Source organism: Vipera ursinii (assembly GCF_947247035.1).
Source record: "Vipera ursinii genome assembly, chromosome: 1".
Taxonomy (NCBI): domain Eukaryota; kingdom Metazoa; phylum Chordata; class Lepidosauria; order Squamata; family Viperidae; genus Vipera; species Vipera ursinii.
The window spans coordinates 236,347,861-236,367,618 of NC_139512.1; the positions used below are offsets into that span (position 1 = coordinate 236,347,861).

General features: G+C 37.6%; 1 protein-coding gene across 1 annotated transcript in view; it reads left to right on the forward strand.

The window, feature by feature from the left end:
* CD109 (CD109 molecule) overlaps nucleotides 1-19,758 on the forward strand; it is a 98,065-nt gene that overhangs the window by 31,211 nt on the left and 47,096 nt on the right. The window contains exons 15-22 of the mRNA XM_083377757.1: nucleotides 280-432; nucleotides 1,209-1,283; nucleotides 1,917-1,971; nucleotides 5,250-5,385; nucleotides 10,263-10,377; nucleotides 13,711-13,824; nucleotides 17,300-17,518; nucleotides 18,456-18,594. Of these exons, the coding sequence (XP_083233883.1) occupies nucleotides 280-432; nucleotides 1,209-1,283; nucleotides 1,917-1,971; nucleotides 5,250-5,385; nucleotides 10,263-10,377; nucleotides 13,711-13,824; nucleotides 17,300-17,518; nucleotides 18,456-18,594 (1,006 nt within the window). The remainder of the gene's footprint in view (nucleotides 1-279; nucleotides 433-1,208; nucleotides 1,284-1,916; nucleotides 1,972-5,249; nucleotides 5,386-10,262; nucleotides 10,378-13,710; nucleotides 13,825-17,299; nucleotides 17,519-18,455; nucleotides 18,595-19,758) is intronic.

Below are 19,758 nucleotides of genomic sequence, written 5' to 3' on the forward strand. Positions count from 1 at the left end.
ACGGAAGGACCTGACAACCAGTAATTGATGGGATCCTAACCAAATGGAGTTTGGGGGGAGGGGGTTGAACCAGGAATGCTTATATAGATTTGAAATGTGACTCAAGACCAGATCCTGTCTCATATCTCCACAACCAATCTTATCCTAGTAAACTTTTTTCTTTTGGACAACTCGGCTCCAAGAGTCCTTATGTGACAGACACTTTCACAATTTGGGGACCTGTTCAGTTACATCATAGGTAAACTTACTTCAAATGTATAATATTTGATCTTTCCCCAGATTAATATGCATTGGAGTAAAAATAAAGCTGGGCCTGCTGAGGATATCACCCTCAAAATCAAAGTGACAGAACCCCAAACCTCAGTTGGACTTTTAGTTATTGACAAAAGTATAAATTTGTTGGGAGAAAGCAGTGATATCACAGAGGATGCCGTAAGTTTTTCTTTTTTCTTTTGGAAGAGTGCATTGGTTTAGAACACTGTTTTATTGTGACTGGTTTCCTTAAAATGTTGAAACAAATTGAAACCATAAAACAGTTAATATTATGTATTAATGTAAATCTTTCATCTTATTTGCAATAAAATCTGTTTTCTGATAATATGAGTAACCTTATATTTCATATCAAACATATTTGCATTTGTTTACTTCATTTTCTGGTAAGCATGCACAGTTAAGAAGGAATATATATGGATACCTAATTCTCATTTTTGTTAAAGTAGAATATTCATAACAAAAGAAATAATGGAAACTAAAAATGAATGTATTGGATTCATATGCATTTACAAATCGCTAGCTAGCTGATGATAAAACTGATGGCCAATTATAGCTCAGTCTTTGGTGGCATTCTTCACTGCCCTGGTTCAAAATTTTAATTAGTAAATTACTTCCTTGTACAGCAGCTCAATTACAGGCTTCCATCAAATAACTCTCTTCAGAGAAAGGTCATAATGAATTAATTTTGTTCTGAAGATTTTTTTCATATGCCTTCCGGATTGGCATATTAAAATATCATACAATAATTATTCACCATGTTCTATTTTATTTCATCCAGTTGTTCCTGGGATTGAAAAATGTGTGTGGCCCATTAACAAAGATACTAATACATTTTTGTTATCACTGGTTAAATTTTCTTTGAAATATATAATTTTTTTTTAAAAAAGTTGGTTAACTATTTTATCTTTGATTTGTTTCTACTTTTTAAAAAACAGATAGAACACGAGCTAAATTTATATGATACAAAACCACATTATGAGGAAGCTGGAAGTGCTTTCGGCGTCTTTCAGGTACAGTTGTATATGTAGGTGCTAATTTTCATGTTCTCGATGCAGTTGGTTCCTGAAGCAATATGAATGTATCTTTCTCTGTTTCACACGTACACACATGCACACATAAAGAGGCCTAGTATTATAGAAACATAGAAAAGAGACCTTGGAGTTCTTCTAGTCCAACCCCGCCCCCCCCAAGCCAGGAGATCTTATTCTATCCCAGACAAATGGCTGTTCAATCTGTTTTTTGAAAACCTGCAGTGATGAAGCACCCATCACTTTAGGAGGCAAGCTATTTCATTAATTACTTTCATTGTCAGGAAGTTTCTCCTTCAATCCAGGTAGGATCTCTCTTTAATGACCCGTTGGTTCTTGTCCTCCCCTCAGGTGCTTTTGAGAATAAGTTGACCCCTTCCTTTCTGTGATTGCCCCTCAAGTACTGGAAGGCAGCTATCATGTCACCTCTAATTCTGTGTATATGTGTACAGGTTTTTTTTCCTATGTGTGCTCTAAAATACATTTTAAAAAATAACATTTATTTATTTATTAAATTTATATGTTGCCCATCTCATGTCTGAGGCGACTCTTGGCAGCATATACTGATATGTTGCATGTAATTAAACTGAAAAATTGTTTATGTACTGCATTCAGAAAAACAATCTCTGGATATTGACTGATGCCGACCTTTCAGGGGACTATAAAGATGGTAAGTAAAGACAAATGAAGAAATGAATCCATCATTTCTGGGGTAGATACTTATCTGCCTTTCAGACCTGCACTTCTTCTTTATCTGCCTCAGAATAAACGCCCTTCCTGTTTAATTACTCTTATCATTCTCTTTCTATAGAAAAGGAAACCAAAATTTATCTTTTTAAATACCATTTACTCTTTAGTCCACATAGTAGTGAAGATGACAGAATCAAAGACAGATTGAATATTTAGTTAAGGGTAACTATTCAAAATAAGGTTTGGTGTAGTGGTTAAGCCAATTTGATCTAGTGATTAAAGCACCAGACTAGAAATCTCAAGTTCTAGTTCTGCCTTAGACATGAAAGCCAGCTGGGTGAATTTGGGCTAGTCACACACTCTCAGCCCAACCCACCTCACAGGGCTGTTGTTGTGGGGAAAATAGGAGGAGGAAGGACTATTCTGTATGTTTCCCACTTTCAGTTACTTATAAAGTAATAAAGGTGGGATAAAACAATTCTAATAAAGAGAAAATATAGTCAGAAAGTTAGATTAAAAGCAATTATTCTTATTTACATATTATGTTGAAAGAGGGGAACAGAAAGAGTACAATGGGTTGCTTATCTACTGTGCAAATCCTTTGTCCATTCTAATCATCAGTGGAGGTTTCTTTTAGCAGATTAAGGTCTGCAACCATTTTTTTCTAACCTTTCCCTTTTTCTAGCTATACAAACCCCATGAATATTGGATTCATGCAGGTTTCTTCTAAAGCAGCTTTGCTTCCTTACAGAAATAATTGTGCAGTCATATTACTCAAGGTTTTCCTCTATTATTTCCTTAAGATCTTCATTCAGCCCACTGCAGAAAAAAAACTTCTGGTCTCTGCAAATCTGATCTTAGTGTGATTTCAGGTCTCCTCAGAGTGCTCCCCCATCTCTGAATTTCTTCACTCTTCTGGTCTTCTTATAACGGTCTGCCCTCTCTCAGTGTTTGCTGCTTCTTATTTGCTGTTGCCCTCCAGAGCAAATCTTAGCGGGATAAGTGGGTCAGTTCATTGGTTCAAATGTCTTCATTTGGAGCAAATTTTTTTTTAAAGATTTTTAAAGGTAAAAACATATAGAAAAGAATCAGGCAATGTTTGGGCTGGGAGGAAGATGAGATAGCACTTTCCAAAATATATGAGATGGCAAATTTTGAAAAACAACAACAACAATCAGGTATTCTACAATGTTTATGTTTATGTTTATTGGACTTATATACCGCCCTTCTCCTGTAGGCCTCAGGGCGGTTCACAAGGTATTTAAAATAACAATACAAATTACAAAAGTTAAGAACAATTGAAATAATTATATTTAGTCCTTGAATAAAATAAAACCCCTGTTAAACTCCAATTAAAACCCAATTAAAATAAAATTACAATTAAAATTCTCAGTCCTGGCCGGAAAGCTGAAAGAGCCAGGTCTTCAGATCCTGGCGGAATGAACGAAGGTCAGGGGCAGTCCTGAGCTCTACGGGCAGCTGGTTCCAAAGGGCAGGCGCACCCACAGAGAAGGCCCTCCCCCTGGGTGTTACCCGCCGGCAATCTTTTGCCAGCGGCACCCTGAGAAGGCCCTCCCTGTGGGAGCGCACAGGACGAAGGGAGCTTGATGCCGGCAGCAGGTGTTCCCTCAAATATCCCGGACCCAAGCCATTTAGGGCTTTATACGTCATCACCAGCACAAGCCCTTTTAAGAATGGAGACTTTGGCCTTGTTATGTGATTAAACAAAGTTGACCAAAGTTATTAAAAATATGAGAGACTCTCAGCTTGGGTGCAAGTTTCAGAAAGTAAGATTTTGTACAGTAGATTTTTCCTGGGAAAAGATTAATGTCAGTCCCATTTTTCTTGATGTTGAACTGTGAATCACACAGCAAAATACACATCTTTTCCAGATGCTGTAGATAGATAAGTCTATCTTAATTAGGCAGATAGGCAGACAAGACAAACATTTCTTTTAATCTCAGCTTTCAGTTGATTGGTCAAATAGCTTTTCATTTAGCTATTTATTGGTTCTTATCCTGGTTATGAAGGGACACGGTGGCTCAGTGGGTTAGGACACTGAGCTTGTCGATCAGAAGGTCGGCAGTTTGGCGGGTCGAATCCCGAGTGCCGCATAGCAGAGTGAGTGCCTGTTACTCGTCCCAGCTTCTGTCAACCTAGCAGTTCGAAAGCACGTAAAAATGCAAGTAGAAAAATAGGGACCAACCACTATGGTGGGAAGGTAACAGCATTCTGTGTGCCTTTGGCGTCTAGTCATGCCGGCCACATGACCATGGAGATGTCCTCAGACAAGCGCTGGCTCTTCGGCTTTGAAACGGAGATGAGCACCGGCCCCTAGAGTCATAAACGACTAGCACGCATGTGCGGGGGAACCTTTACCTTTACCTTTACCTATCCTGGTTATATTCTTAAGAGACCAGTAATCATCAGTTTATATTTTCTAGTACATATTCTGACCAGCTAGTGAAGTACACACAATATAGTGAAAGCTGTCTGCACAAAATGTGATAGAAGAAAATAAAAAGAGTGCAAACCCAGGCTGCAAATTCTTGCTATAGATAGCTTGTTTGTAGCTTGTGATACTTAGACCAAAAGAAGTTGACAAAGAGAGAGGTATAATTTATAACAGAGTGCAGTGTAGATATTAAACTTAATATCTGAAACCTGTATTCCATTCTATGAGCAAAGGTGTGGCATCATTTGCATAATTCAGGGAAAATATGCTCTGAAGTGTTTCTCCTAGCTCGTCCCCTGCTCAGTGTAGCTACAATCTCTCCTTTGTTTGTTTTAAGGCTGCCATTTTATGTGAGTCCATTATGAACACCACTTTTTTTAACAAGAGGACGCCAGAGAGGATGCTTATGTTTCTTTCTAACCTCCCTTTAAAAATGATGCAGGAGAGGGAGTTTTTTTCCCCGTTTGATCTGACGGCTTTCATGCTCTGTGTTAGTTTTGTGAATCTTCCTCTCCTGTGGGAGGAATTTTGGCTAAATTAAGTTTTAAATGTTTGCCCTCCAACTCTTTGTATTTTTTAAAAATTAATTATTAGGATACCTTTCAGAACAATGTGAGATGTGTTGCTGGATGGGTGGGGGAACAGAGAAAGGGGAAAATTGGCAAAAATCAAGCCCCTTTCATCAATGGCATCTCACCATACATCTGGGGATGGAACAGGCCATTCTTGTGACTTAAATTAGCTGACCCAATTTATTTTGCTCTCTTGCATCCAGAAACCTCACCCTATTCTTTTCCCCTTAGAAGTGTTTTATGATATCGATTATGCGATGAATATCCTCCCTATGGTCCATGAGTATCACCTAGAACTGCATGACAGTGATCTCCACGTGAGGAAGAATTTTCCGGAGACTTGGCTTTGGCAGGAAATAATGACAAGGTACAAACTTGTCTGAAGATAGCTTTCTTTATTTTCCCTTGCAAATAATCATAAATGTCTGTGGGACTTCCAGGGAAGAAATTGTGAATTAAGGACAGCTCTGCTAAAACTGGAATGAAAACCAGGCAAATAAAAGAGTTCTTAATTATGTAACTTTATCGTAAAAGTATCAGTTTCTGTTGCCCTCTGTTCCCCCCTCACCTACAAAATGACCTCAGGGCCCATTTTTCTGCTTCTTCTCTGATACCCACTTCTATCCTTTTGCCACCTTAAGTGCTCCAGTTGGTTCTGGCTTGAATGCTTTACTTGGTTGCAGGCTAACCTCAGCAGCTTATTGCTTATTTTGCAGTCTTTTCATTTGAGTTCTGACTTTATTTTAATATCTGCATTCTAAAGTGTACAAAATAAAATACATTCCATTAAAGAGTTTAAAAATACAGGTAGTTAAAATCTTGATTTAATCATTCAGCAACTGTTCGAAATTATTATAGCACTGATTGAAGGGTGATTACGGCTGGTCCTCAGTTCTGGCTGTCCCAGCACTCCCCCATGGTCACATGATCACAATTTGAGCACTTGATAACCAGTTTGCGCTTATGATTGGTTGCAACAACAATCATGTGACTGCTATTTGTGACTTTTCCTTCTCCAGAAAGTCAATAGGGAAGCTAGCAGGGAAGGTCACAAACTACTGAGCTAAATCTATCCCACCGTCCTGCAGTCTCCTTATGAGAAGCAGCCATTTTGAACCTGGATGGACAGTCTCATCCTTTCCTTTTCTAAAGAGGTTCCATTTGAGGAGGCTTGCTGCAAGTTTGTTGGTCTTAGACATGTCTCTAGTCCTCTGGAGTTTTAGCTTGCCATTGCCTTGCCCAGAAGTCCGCAAGGAAAATGAAATCTTATATACCCAAGTTTTTTTTATTTATTGTTGTTATGGGAGGTTATTTTTTCCTCAAAAATGGACTGTTCTATTGAAAAACAGCTCATCAAATGGCCATTTTCCCCTAATCACCTATCTCCCTGAACTGGAGTTGAACTACATTGAAACTGATGGCTTTTTTGTTTCATATTTCCCCAAATGTATATATTTCTTTGGACCAGTGTATTGTGAGAGCCAGTTTGGTGTAGTGGTTAAGGCACCAGAAACTAGGAGACCAAGAGTGCTAGTCCCACCTTAGGCAAAAAGCCAGGTGGATGACTTTGGGCCAGTCAGACCAGTCAGTTTCCCTCAGCCCTAAGAAGAAGGCAATGGCAAATCTCTTCGGAAAAACCTTGCCAAGAAAAGTGCAGGGATTTTTCCAGGTAGTTGTAAGGAGTCAAAACTAACTTGAAGGCACCCACACACGGTGTATTGTGGTGAACTATAAAATGTGTAAGAAAAAAATAAGTGTCTAAACATACAGGTGAAACTCGAAAAATTAGAATATCATGCATTTATTTCAGTAATGCAACTTAAAAGGGAAAAGTAATATACCGGTATGAGATAGACTCATTACATGCAAAGCAAGATAGTTCAAGCTGTGATTTGTCCTAATTCTGATGATTATGGCATACAGGTCATGAAAACCCCAAATCCACAATCTCAGAAAATTAGAATATTGTGAAAAGGTGCAATATTCTAGGCTCAAAGTGTCCCACTCTAATCAGCTAATTAGGCCATAACACCTGCAAAGGGTTCCTGAACCTTTAAATGGTCTCTCAGTCTGGTTCAGTAGGAATCACAATCATGGGGAATACTGCTGACCTGACAGTTGTGCAGAAAACCATCACTGACACCCTCCATAAGGAGGGAAAGCCTCAAAAAGTAATTGCAAAAGAAGTTGGATGTTCCCAAAGTGCTGTATCAGAGCACATTAATAGAAAGTTATGTGGAAGGGGAAAGTGTGGAAGAAAAAGGTGCACAAGCAGCAGGGATGACCGCAGCCTGGAGAGGATTGTCAGGAAAAGGCCATTCAAAAGTGTTGGGGACTTTCACAAGGAGTGGACTGAGGCTGGAATCAGTGCATCAAGAGCCACCACACACAGACGGATCCTGGACATGGGCTTCAAATGTCGTATTCCTCTTGTCAAGCTGCTCCTGAACAACAAACAAAGTCAGAAGTGTCTTACCTGGGCTAAAGAAAAACAGACCTGGTCTGTTGCTCAGTGGTCCAAAGTCCTCTTTTCTGATGAGAGCAACTTTTGCATCTCATTTGGAAATCAAGGACCCAGAGTCTGGAGGAAGAATGGAGAGGCACACACTGCAAGATGCTTGAAGTCCAGTGTGAAGTTTCCAAAGTCTGTGTTGATTTAGGGAGCAATGTCATCTGCTGGTGTTGGTCCACTGTGCTTCATTAAGTCCAGGGTCAACGCAGCCATCTACCAGGAGATTTTGGAGAACTTCATGCTTCCTTCCACAGACGAGCTTTATGGGGATGCTGACTTCATTTTCCAGCAGGACTTGGCACCTTCCCACACTGCCAAAAGCACCAAAACCTAGTTCAATGACCGTGGGATTACTGTGCTTGATTGGCCAGCAAACTCGCCTGACCTGAACCCCATAGAGAATCTATAGGGCATTGCAAAGAGAAAGATGAGAGACATGAAATCGAACAATGCAGAACAGCTGAAGGCTGCTATTGAAGCATCCTGGTCTTCCATAACACCTCAGCAGTGCCACAGGCTGATAGCTTCCATGCCACGCCGCATTGAGGCAGTAATTGCTGCACAAGGAGCCCAAACTAAGTACTGAGTACATATGCATGCTTATACTTTTCAGAGGTCCAATATTGTTCTGTGTACACTCCTTGTTTTATTGATTGCATGTAATATTCTAATTTTCTAAGATTGTGGATTTGGGGTTTTCATGAGCTGTATGCCATCATGACAAATCACGGCTTGAACTATCTTGCCTTGCATGTAATGAGTCTATCTCATATATTAGTTTCCCCTTTTAAGTTGCATTACTGAAATAAATGAACTTTTACACAATATTCTAATTTTTTGAGTTTCACCTATATAGCAGATGCCTGCTGGAACATATACCCAAAAGAAGATCCTTAGATTACAATATGTTAAATGAACATTTAGGATTAAGACTGGGAAACATATCATGCAGCAGCATTAACCTGGATTAAAGAATGGATAATTTTAAAGAATAAAAGATTATTAACTCTAGAAGGCCATGATCTGAAATTAGGTTGGCACAAATTCCTATGGAATGAGAAGCAAGGGCTATATCAATATTTTCAAAACCATCAGATTAGACAAGCGCTACTTAAAATTTGGAATAAAATTAGAAAACAAAATTACATTAAAGTACCAGTCTGGTTGTCCACCCTTGAAGTGATAGTCTACCCAAATTTGTTTAATTTGGAAAAGAGTACTACATACAAGTATATTACGAATGAAATGGGAGAATTGAAATCTGGACAGCAACTAGAACAACAAGGGATAAAATTGGAATGGTGGGCTTACCTACAGATACAAACACGATATGGGAAAGTTAAGAAAGAGTGGGGGATAAATATTCAAGAAACTGCATTGGATAAAATTTTATTGGGGCCAGATGAGAAACAAATAAGGAAATTGTATAGTTTGCTATTGGGGTACAAAATGTTTGAGGAACAAGTTAAAGAACCAATGCTGATATGGGCTAAAAATTTGGGACATGGCATAGATTTTGATATTTGGCAAACTCTGGGATAGAAATAAAAAGATAATGCTGGCCTGAGCTTATAAAGAGAATTTATATAAAATGTTTTACCGGTGGCATCTCCCCCCAGCATGATTAGCCAAAATGTACAAGACAATATCCCCTAGCTGTTGGAAGTGTTCCGAAGAATTAGGTACTTATTTTCATGTTTGGTGGACCTGTAATAAGACGTAAAAGTATTGGCAAAGGATTTGGATATGGTTAGAAGAAATATCAGGATGGAGTGTAGATTATAGATCAGAATTTTTCCTATTAGGCATAACAACAGAGAAGCATACCAAAGAAGAGTTATATATAATGATACACATCATCACAGCAGCAAGAATGACATTCGTCCAGAAATGGAAAAACAGTGAAATACCAGATGAGAGTGAAGTGATAAATAAAATTTGGGCGTGTGCAGAAATGGACAAGTTAACTTCGGAAATTAAAAATAAAGACCAGTCAGATTACTACAAAATTTGGAATAAGTTTTACTCATGGTGGGAACAGAAAGGAAGGTCACAACAGAAACACACAGGATGCTAATTTCACATATTACTAGAATAAGGTGATTGATAAGATTGAATATTCTATAACTGTATATAAATGATATGTACATAAAGTGTATATATGTATATAAAACACAAAAATAATGTAAGACAAGAAGGATGTCAGACCGTCCAAAGTTTTAAATAATAACATTTTCTATAAAAAAGAACAAAAATAGATGAAAAATAACAATATAATAAAGAAAAAATAAAGACATGTCTTTCTTAAAAAAAAAAGAATTAAGTGTTTCTATGTCTTGTAATGCAGAGGTCCCCAACTTTTTGGGCACCACAGACTGGTTAAATAAAGAGAGATTTTTCCGCGGACTGGAGGGGACATGGTTTTGTATGCTGCCTGCATCCTGTGGATGGGGTTTGTTTGTGCGGACTGGTTGCTGGCATGCCGTGGCCCGGTACTGGTCCACAGACTGGGGGTTGGGGACCCTTGTAATGTTTTAAATCCCCAAAACATATGTGACAGTTACCTTCGTGCTGTAAGACATGAATGGAGTTTTTTGGTCTACCCTGAACATGGTGCAAATTCCTTACTATTCCTGTAAAAAAATAATTTAATTAAACAATACAAGAGTCCTACACCAGGAATGTCACTCTAGATTTGCTATCTCTTTTATTCTGTCTTTTCTCATCTTTAGGTCTACTGAAGCAACAATAAATGTTACTGTTCCTGATACCATTACGTCCTGGGTAGCCAGCGCATTTATAATATCTGAAAATCTTGGACTGGGTGTGATTAAAATACCCGTTGAGGTAATAAATCTGCTCATTTGCTGTGAAAAGAGAAGAACTTACAAGCACTTGATGAAGTTCATATTTAGTAACATAGCTTCTGTTCAGTTGTCCCTTAGTCATTCATTTTTTAAAAAAGAATACTTCTATACAATTCATCAAGGGACGCAGTGGCTCAGTGGGTTAGGACACTGAGCTTGTCAATCAGAATGTCTGCAGTCTGGCGGGTCGAATCCCGAGTGCCGCGTAGCAGAGTGAGCGCCTGCTACTCATCCCAGCTTCTGCCCACCTAGCAGTTCGAAAGCACGTAAAAATGCAAGTAGAAAAATAGGGACCACTCTGGTGGGAAGGTAACAGCGTTCCGTGTGCCTTTGGCGTCTAGTCATGCCGGCCACATGACCATGGGGACGTCCTCAGACAAACGCTGTCTCTTCGGCTTTGAAATGGAGATGAGCACCGGCCTCTAGAGTTGGAAACGACTAGCATGCATGTGCGCGGGAACCTTTACCTTTACCTTTTATACAATTCATCATCGACATTTTATTTCAGGATAGCTTATTTTAAAGTCATAAAATCCAAACCCAAATGAAACTGAAAATATAGTATTTGTTATCTATGAGCACAGCAGCCTTAAAATAAGATAATTTTTAGGCGATATTTTTAGCATAATGTACGTAATTAAAAAAGCTGGGACATTTCAAGGATCTTTCCAACAATTCAAAGATTATTTTGCATGTGCCAAGGACCCATAGGAAGGAATCATGATAGAGAAAGAACATTCTCTAAGTGAAATTTAATCATATTGAAATAGGAGAGGGATCCATGTAGTATATCATGTAGCTGGGCACAGTGACTCTTCTGTTTTTTATAAAATTGTAGACTGAGCAAAGAATGGAAAGATGCTGGCAGGTTTAATGTAACATTGTTTTCAATGCATTGGTGGATATATTTTGGTGAATTTTTCAAACCCACTTCCATAGGAATTGGTCCCAGAATAGTGTAGCTCAGCATGCTCTGTTAATCTCTACTGAAATAGTCAAGATGGTGAAACTAACTGAGGAGAACACAGCAAATTGCTGAGAAGAGCTTTTGGTATGTTGTGTATAAGATGTCTAGAAAAGCAAAACTAGTAAAAGCAACTAGAACATTGCAAGAGATGAGCAGACTGTAGAGGGCAGTGCAATATAAGAAAAAGGGTTGGTGAGTCAACCAACAAAGCATTTACAAAGATAACTTTTTGTTGCCTTAAAAATAGAGAAGGCTTCCTGTTCTTCATAAGATCTGGAATATTCTATATTCTTGGCTTCTCTGCCAGGGCTTTTCAGATGACATAGGAATAGTATGGGCTTAGTGCTGTGAGGCCCTCACCTGGATTCTTTTAAGATAAGAATTTTAGTTTTAAAAAAAACGGAATTAATATAAGAAACAACATTCAGTATTAAATCTTAGATATTACTAAAGGAAAAGGTTTGTTGAGGTCGAGATCATGAATTTGCACCTGCACTTAACTACACACGTAATAAAAACATTATTTAGAGCAGGGGTGTCAAACTCAATTTCATTGAGGGCCGCATCAGCATTGCAGTTGCCCTCAGGGGGCCGGGTGGGTATGGCCTGGGTGGGCGTGGCCTACTGGGTGGGCGTGGCTAGATTGCGTATGGCCTACTGGGTGGGTGTGGCCAGCTCTACATCGTTGGCATCAAGGGTGCCTATGGGGGCCTGGGCAGGAGTGGGACAGATCTGAGGGTCTCTGGCAGAAGGAGGGTCTCTGGGCCAGGGCTAAGGCAGTGGGGGCCATTCCCTCACTGTTTCCAGGATGGCTTGGCGGGCCACATGAAACCACTTCGCGGGCCGGATCCGGCCCCCGGGCCTTGAGTTTGACATGTCTGATTTAGAGGCATCCTCTCATTCAGTTTTCGGATTCAGATCTTAAAGGTTATTTCAGGATTAGATACAAAATACAGTTAACATTTATTTATTATATATATATTGGTAAATATTGTTTTAATGAGATAGTTTCAGGCTTTATCAAAGGATGTGCTTGACTACACATGCTTCAGTTGAACACTCTTTAAAGATTCAAAACCAGAATTTCACTTTGGTTTTCTCGGTGACCGATTTCACCACTGCACATTCTTGGCTTGCTTAGTTTCTATTCAGAGACTTCCATATGGCTACATCATGTTACATATTAATGTGCATGAAAAATATTTGTATAGAAACTGAGTGTTTCAAAGGCTTTATGTGTATAGCGTTCAGTTTTAACTTGGGTGAATTATTAACAGAAATTACTTTTGTGTGGTTTAATTTTGTTTTGCTGTAATCTGGTCCGTCCCATTTATTTTCTTGCTAAGTTTCCTTGCAGATCCTTCTCTCAAAATCGGAGAGTCTGGTAGCAACTTTTAATCAAACTGCCTTAGTTGATGGATGATTTAAATACAGTATGTAAAGATAAGGCAGGAGAAAGAAGGTGTAATGCAGATGAAGACTACAATGTGAATATAGTATGAATCATAAGATTTAATCAAGAGTGGTGTGTACAGATGGGTTCCCCTCTTTAAACTTCATCTCCCTCTACATTCATCACTCGTCTGCTAACCACTTGAGTCCCTGCTTTCTGACTACATAGCCAGTCCAAATGCTAATTGGAAATTTGGAAATACTTGGGAAATAGTTCTTTAATTTCAGCTCATGACTAAGATCTCATAGATCGCATTATCATTTCATATTTTGGCATGAGGAAAAAATGTGCCATATATTTATCTTGAAGAGGTGGGTTGTAAGCACCATGACCTCACTTAGAGTACAAGTAGAGCTGAGGAGCTGCTGAAACTTTAAGGAATGCAGCACTTATTTTTGCTTCTAAAGGAAAAGTCAGTGCCATCAGCACTGAAGTAAAGTAAGGAAGCTTGTGTATTTTGGACTTTGACTTCTTATGCATCAAACAAATATAAAAAGCACTACTTTTCAGAAAAGTTGAAAAACATGGGAGATATTTTTGTAACATGAAGCACCATCTAATCATAATCATTACCAGCTGTTTCTGCTTCTGCTTCTTCCCATTTTTGATGTCTGAAAATTGAGAATTTGAAGCAAGCTTCTCTATCACTTAACTAATTTATTGGGCATGTATATTTCAAAGCATTCCCAACACATTTAATCTCTGCCTTTTTAGGTGCAATGTAAAGCTAGGAAATATTTTACAATCCTTTTCTCAAAAATTTTCATTTTTTTCAGGGAAAACTCTTCAAAAACAGAGGAAAGTTTTCTCTTCACTGATCTTCAAATTACTAATTCTTAATTAACAAATAGTACCCCACAATGGTTTAATAATGTATAACTTTTGTTTTTCAGTTAGAAGTCTTCCAGCCTTTTTTTGTTTCCTTAAACCTTCCTCCTAGTGTCATAAGAGGAGAACAATTTATATTGGAAGTAAACATCTTCAATTATTTGAAAGAAAGCACTGAGGTAAACATATTGAAACTTTGTTTTATAGGTTTTTTTTTTAAAAAACAAATCTGCTTTTTTTGTATTCTCTTTGCTATTGCCAGACCTGTGGAACCGCCTTCCGGTTGAGCTCCGGATGGCCCCCGACCTGCGCTCCTTCCGGCGTGATTTAAAAACTTATCTATTTGAACAATCTGGCCTGGTCTGATGGGTTTGGGGTTGGATTTAAATAAGTTCTTAACACATTTTTAGTATTGTATTCTTGGGCATAATTATTTAATTTTTTTTAATCTCTTTTTTAACTTTTGTATTTACACTTTTGATATTTATTGCCCTGTACACCGCCCTGAGTCCTTCGGGAGAAGGGCGGTATAAAAATTAAATAAATAAATAAATAAATAAATAAATAAATAAATAACCACTCCAGATTAATTTCAGTTTGATTTTTTCTATACTTATTTTTTTTTTTTAAATTTATTTTTTATTAAATTTATTATTTAAAAACATTGGACACAGTACCAGCGAGCTGACAAACCTTTTTGTCTACAATGTTTAAATATATATATATATACATGTATATATGTACATCAAAAATACACTTAAATACACTTAGATTACAAATCGGTGAAATACCACAATATTTAAAACAGTGAGCTAGTCTGTAAAACCTAATAGAGACCTTTCTTTTTATCCATCCAAAGATACAATTTGTTCCAAATTCTATAATAGTCTGATTGATCTTTATTCTTTAATTCCAAAGTTAATCTGTCCATTTCAGCGCAATCCCAAATTTTCCTAATAACCTCTTTTTGTCCTGGGATCTCATTCTTTTTCCATTTTTGCGCAAATGATATTCTAGCTGCTGTGATAATATGGATCGTTAAGTATAGCACATCTTTAGGATATTTCTCTTTCGTGATTCCCAACAAGAAAAGTTCTGGACTAAACTCCAGATCTTGTTTCAATATTTCTTTCAGCCAAATCCAAATCATTCTCCAAAATTTTTGTGTTTTACTGCAAGACCACCACGTGTGGAAGTATGTGCCTATCTCTTCAGAACACTTCCAACATTTGGGAGATACTGTTGTGTACATTTTTGCTAAGCGGGCTGGGGGGAGATGCCATCGGTAAAACATTTTAAATAAATTTTCTTTATACGATGAGGCCAGTGTTATCCTTTTATTCCTATCCCAAATTGTTTGCCAAGTCTCTAGGTCGATGTTATGTCCTAAATTGTTAGCCCAGATCAACATGGGGTCTTTCACTTGCTCTTCAAACAGCTTATATCCCAAAAGTAATTTATAAAAATTCCTTATTTGTTTAGAGTCCGGTCCCAATAATATTTTGTCCAATGCTGTTTCAGAGGTATATATCCCCCATTCATTTTTATCCTTCCTAAATCTCGATTGGATTTGTAAGTAGGCCCACCAATCGAGTTTTATACCTTGTAATTCTAGTTCATTCCTAAGTTTCAATTCCCCCTCCTCATTCAGAATATCCTTGTATGAGATTATGTTACCCAAATCAAACAGATTTGGGTAAACTATCGCTTCAAGGGTGGATAGCCAGACCGGTATTTTGGTGTAATTGTGAGATCTAATTTTTTTCCAAGTATTGAGTAGCGCTTGCCTGATCCGGTGTCTTTGAAAATGCGAGAAAAGACCTTGTTTCTCCGTCCATAGGAAAGCATGCCAGCCATATTGCAAATCGTGACCCTCTAAAGTTAATAGTCTTCTATTTCTCAAGATTACCCATTCTCTAATCCAGCTCAGGGCCGCGGCGTGGTAATATAATTCCCAGTCTGGCAATCCAAAACCCCCATTTTCCTTCGTGTCTTGTAAATATTTCAATTTAATTCTTGGTTTTTTCCCCTGCCAAATAAAATTTAGTGATAATTTATCCAAATTTCGAAAAAATTTAGAGTCGAGTTGAATTGGGATATTCTGAAACAGAAACAGGATTTTAGGCAGAATATTCATCTTAATGACAGCGATTCTTCCCAATAATGAGAGTTTTAGGTTTCCCCATCTTTCCAGGTCACCTTTTATTTGATTCACTACACTATCATAATTATCCTTTTTGAGTGAAGTGCATCTAGCCGTAATGTTAATCCCTAAATATTTTATTTTCTTGACTATTTCTATATCCGTGATTTCGGCCAGATTACCTTTTTGTTTATTGGTCATATTTTTAACAATCATCTTGGTCTTATTTCTATTTATTCGCAGTCCGGCAACCTCACCATATTTAGATAATTCTTCCAATAGCTTTGGTCCCGTCTGACATGGATCCTCCATAATAAAAACTAGATCGTCCGCGAAAGCTTGCAATTTAAAGGTTTCCTTTTTAATGGTTAATCCTTTTATCTTTGGGTCGTTTCTTATAGTTCTCGTTAATACTTCAAGAGTCAATATAAACAGCAACGGTGATAAGGGGCAGCCTTGCCGTGTTCCCTTTTGAATTTGAAACTTGCTAGATGCTTCCCCATTAATAATTATTTTTGCTTCCTGATTGTCATAAATTGCCCTAATTATATTTATAAATTTTTCTATACTTATTGTTTAAGTATAAAGTATTGTTATTCCCCTAGACCAAACTCGCAATGTCACGTGACGTGTCGCAACGTATTGCGACTTTTTTTCCATTGCCGGCAATGGGGTGGGTGCAGTTTCACTATGATGCATCTGGCCTGTGGGCCGGCAGTTTGATACCCCTGTCCTAAATTAAAAGAAAACGTGAACATGGTTATACTTATGCATATATTAGGATTTTGCATCAACCCCAGGATTTAGTTTGAAGGTAGATATGGAAAACAGCTCAGTTTGACTCATAGGCTACTCAGTTCAATACTCCTCCTCATCAGAGGCTTGGCTTAATAAGCTGGGAACAGAGATCCAATTGGGTCAGTATTGCCTCTGCTCTTCTGAAAGAGCTCAGCAAAGCACCTCAAAATCCTTCTAAGACTAAATATGAACACAGAGAGATGTGAACAAAGCAAGTTCCCCTTCCCAAATATTGCACCTTGAGAGCTAAACCAGATAAACCATTCCTATGTAATTATTTAGATAGTCATTCAGATCCCCACTCTGCTATTCATTCTGACATCTTTTTTCTAGGGTTAGGGTTAGGGTTAGAATTAAGTTCTATCTTACCTCAAAACGTTGAATTACAACTGAAGCTTTAGTGAGGCTCAAATTGTTTTAGCCACAGGTGATTCTGTGCATAACCTTTATATCTGTCAGTGTTTTGGTAGGAACATTTTTATATTCTGCCAGGTTTAGGAACTTCCAGATGTAATTCAATGCCATTTTATGTTTTCAGAAGGAGTTTTCCTGTGATAACTTTCATTCTTTCTCTTTTTTCAAAATACGCTTTGCACTCATCTGATCAAAATACACTTTCACTCATCTGATTCCCCAGCTTCAATACTGTAGTTATAGTGTTAACTATTGCTGCCAGTAGAACAAAACATTAACTAACCACTTTTGTTTTGTAGGTGACAGTAACTCTTGATACGAGTGATAGCTTTGAAATTTTTGTTATTTCCAATGATATAAATGCCATTGGAAACCAACATTCTGTTTGGATACCGAGTGAAGATGGGAAGACTGTCTTCTTTCCGATTAAGCCAAAGCAGATTGGAGAAATTCCCATCAGAGTGACAGCAATATCACCTATTGCTTCTGACGCTATTCTCCAGAGACTATTAGTGAAGGTAATTTAAAGCAGCCATATTTCAAGAATCTTTATCTGGGATAGATGAGAAGCTTTTACCCAAGTCCCGTTTTGATCATTTTTAAAGCATCTATGGATCATTCAAAAAGAAATCAGAGAATCTTGCAGTAAAATACTGAAGAAGATGAGGTTGGAGTTCCCTTGAAGCTGAGGGGTGAGGTAAGGCCTTGTTTGACGTAAGGCCTAATAAACCAACTTCACAGTTTTTAGATAAATTTCCTACAGAGTTTATTAAGTAAGGCAAGGTTTCTGATTTGCCAAGTGAGGTGATGGCAGACATATTGAAATTTATATTTCCAGTTCCTGATACAGACCGTGAGTGACAGGACAAAGCCACACTTATATATAATAAGATTCAGTTGTGATGAAATCTTTCAAGCTTTTGAAACATGAGCATATGAAAAAATGCTTACTTTTGCAGTATTTTTCATTTGCTTTGTAAGATGTAGCATCTTGAATGTAGTTCTCAGTGCTCCTTCAGATATTGCTGAATTGTACAGAATGAAAAGGGGTGAAATAATTGAGAATATTAAATTACAGGAACTTTAATTTGTGTGTTGGCTTGCGGTGTTTGGAATATATTCCCCCCTCCCCAATAATTACTCAAAAACAAAGCTTTTCCTATGCATTGCAAGAAATGTGCTGGTTACTGGGTTGACTACACTTCAAAAAAGGCCTGGACCAATTCATAGAAGAATAGGGATTAATGGCTAATATAGGTAGTCCTTGATTTACAACCATTTGTTTAGTGATCATTTGAAGTTACAATGGCACTGAAAAAAGTGACTTAGCACTTATCCTAGGACCCACAACCCTTGTAGCATCCCAATGGACACATGATCAAAATTCAGGTGCTTGGCAACTGTTTATGTAAACAATTATTGTTTACATGTGTAATATTTGTTTATTTTTAAAAGGCTGAAGGATTAGAACAAACCTACTCAGAGACAGTTCTTTTGGACTTATCCAAAAGAACTAATCTTATCGAAATTTTGAATTTCAATTTCCCATCTGATGTAGTTCCTGGCAGTGAAAGAGTGCAAGTTACAGTTTCCGGTAAGCATAACTGTATTTCCTCGAAATACAGTTTTAGTTGTATCTAATTGTTGAGCGAATCATCATGTTAGTTATTTACTTATTTATTTAGTGACTAGTGTTATTTTAGAATTGCTATTGTATGTACATTTTCTATGGATGGAAAAGAGATGATTCCTGAGAAACTTATATATCAATTTATGTAACTGGTTTATTTCATTATCTTTTTTTGCTAACATTAACATAGTTATCTTGCTTAAATTAACATGTCATTCTGTATCTGCTGAATATGTGAATATCTTCTTTCTTACTGATATTATTGACTTTGCAGATATTTTTTTTAAAAAAAAAGAATTATGATGATGATGATGATGTTCTAATCTTCCATGGTTGAATGTCAGGACCATAATAGAGGGTTCCTATGTTACAGTAAGGGACGCGGTGGCTCAGTGGGTTAGGACGCTGAGCTTGTCAATCAGAAGGTCGGCAGTTTGGCGGGTCAAATCCTGAGTGCCGCATAACAGAGTGAGCGCCTGTTACTCGTCCCAGCTTCTGCCAACCTAGCAGTTCAAAAGCACGTAAAAATGCAAGTAGAAAAATAGGGACCACTACGGTGGGAAGATAACAGCATTCCGTGTGCCTTTGGTGTCTAGTCATGCCGGCCACATGACCACGGAGATGTCCTCGGACAAGCGCTGGCTCTTTGGCTTTGAAACGGAGATGAGCACCGGTCCCTAGAGTCGGAAACGACTAGCACACATGTGCGGGGGAACCTTTACCTTTATCTATATTACACTAAAAGGTACATGCAGGTACATGTTGTTACAAATCTCCACTTTGTTATAGCCAATATTTCCTCTTTTTTCCTTAAATACATATTGTCTCTTATCTATATTAACATACTTCTTATTTTATCTAGCAGTTATGTAATGGTTTCCTTGCAATTGTCAATACTTTTATATGTTTTATTTATTTTAACATTTCATCTTTAAGACATCAATCACCTTATAAATTTTTCCAGCTTTAATTTGCATTAATACTAAAGTTAAAACATATGAAGTTTCTCATTTTTATGTTTCTAGGTGACCTCACTTCCCTTTATCACAGTTCTCTCCAGTGCCTAATAATCTAGATACACATCCTATCCAGTGATTTTTTTCTAAAAAAAAAAAAAAAGGTGCCAGA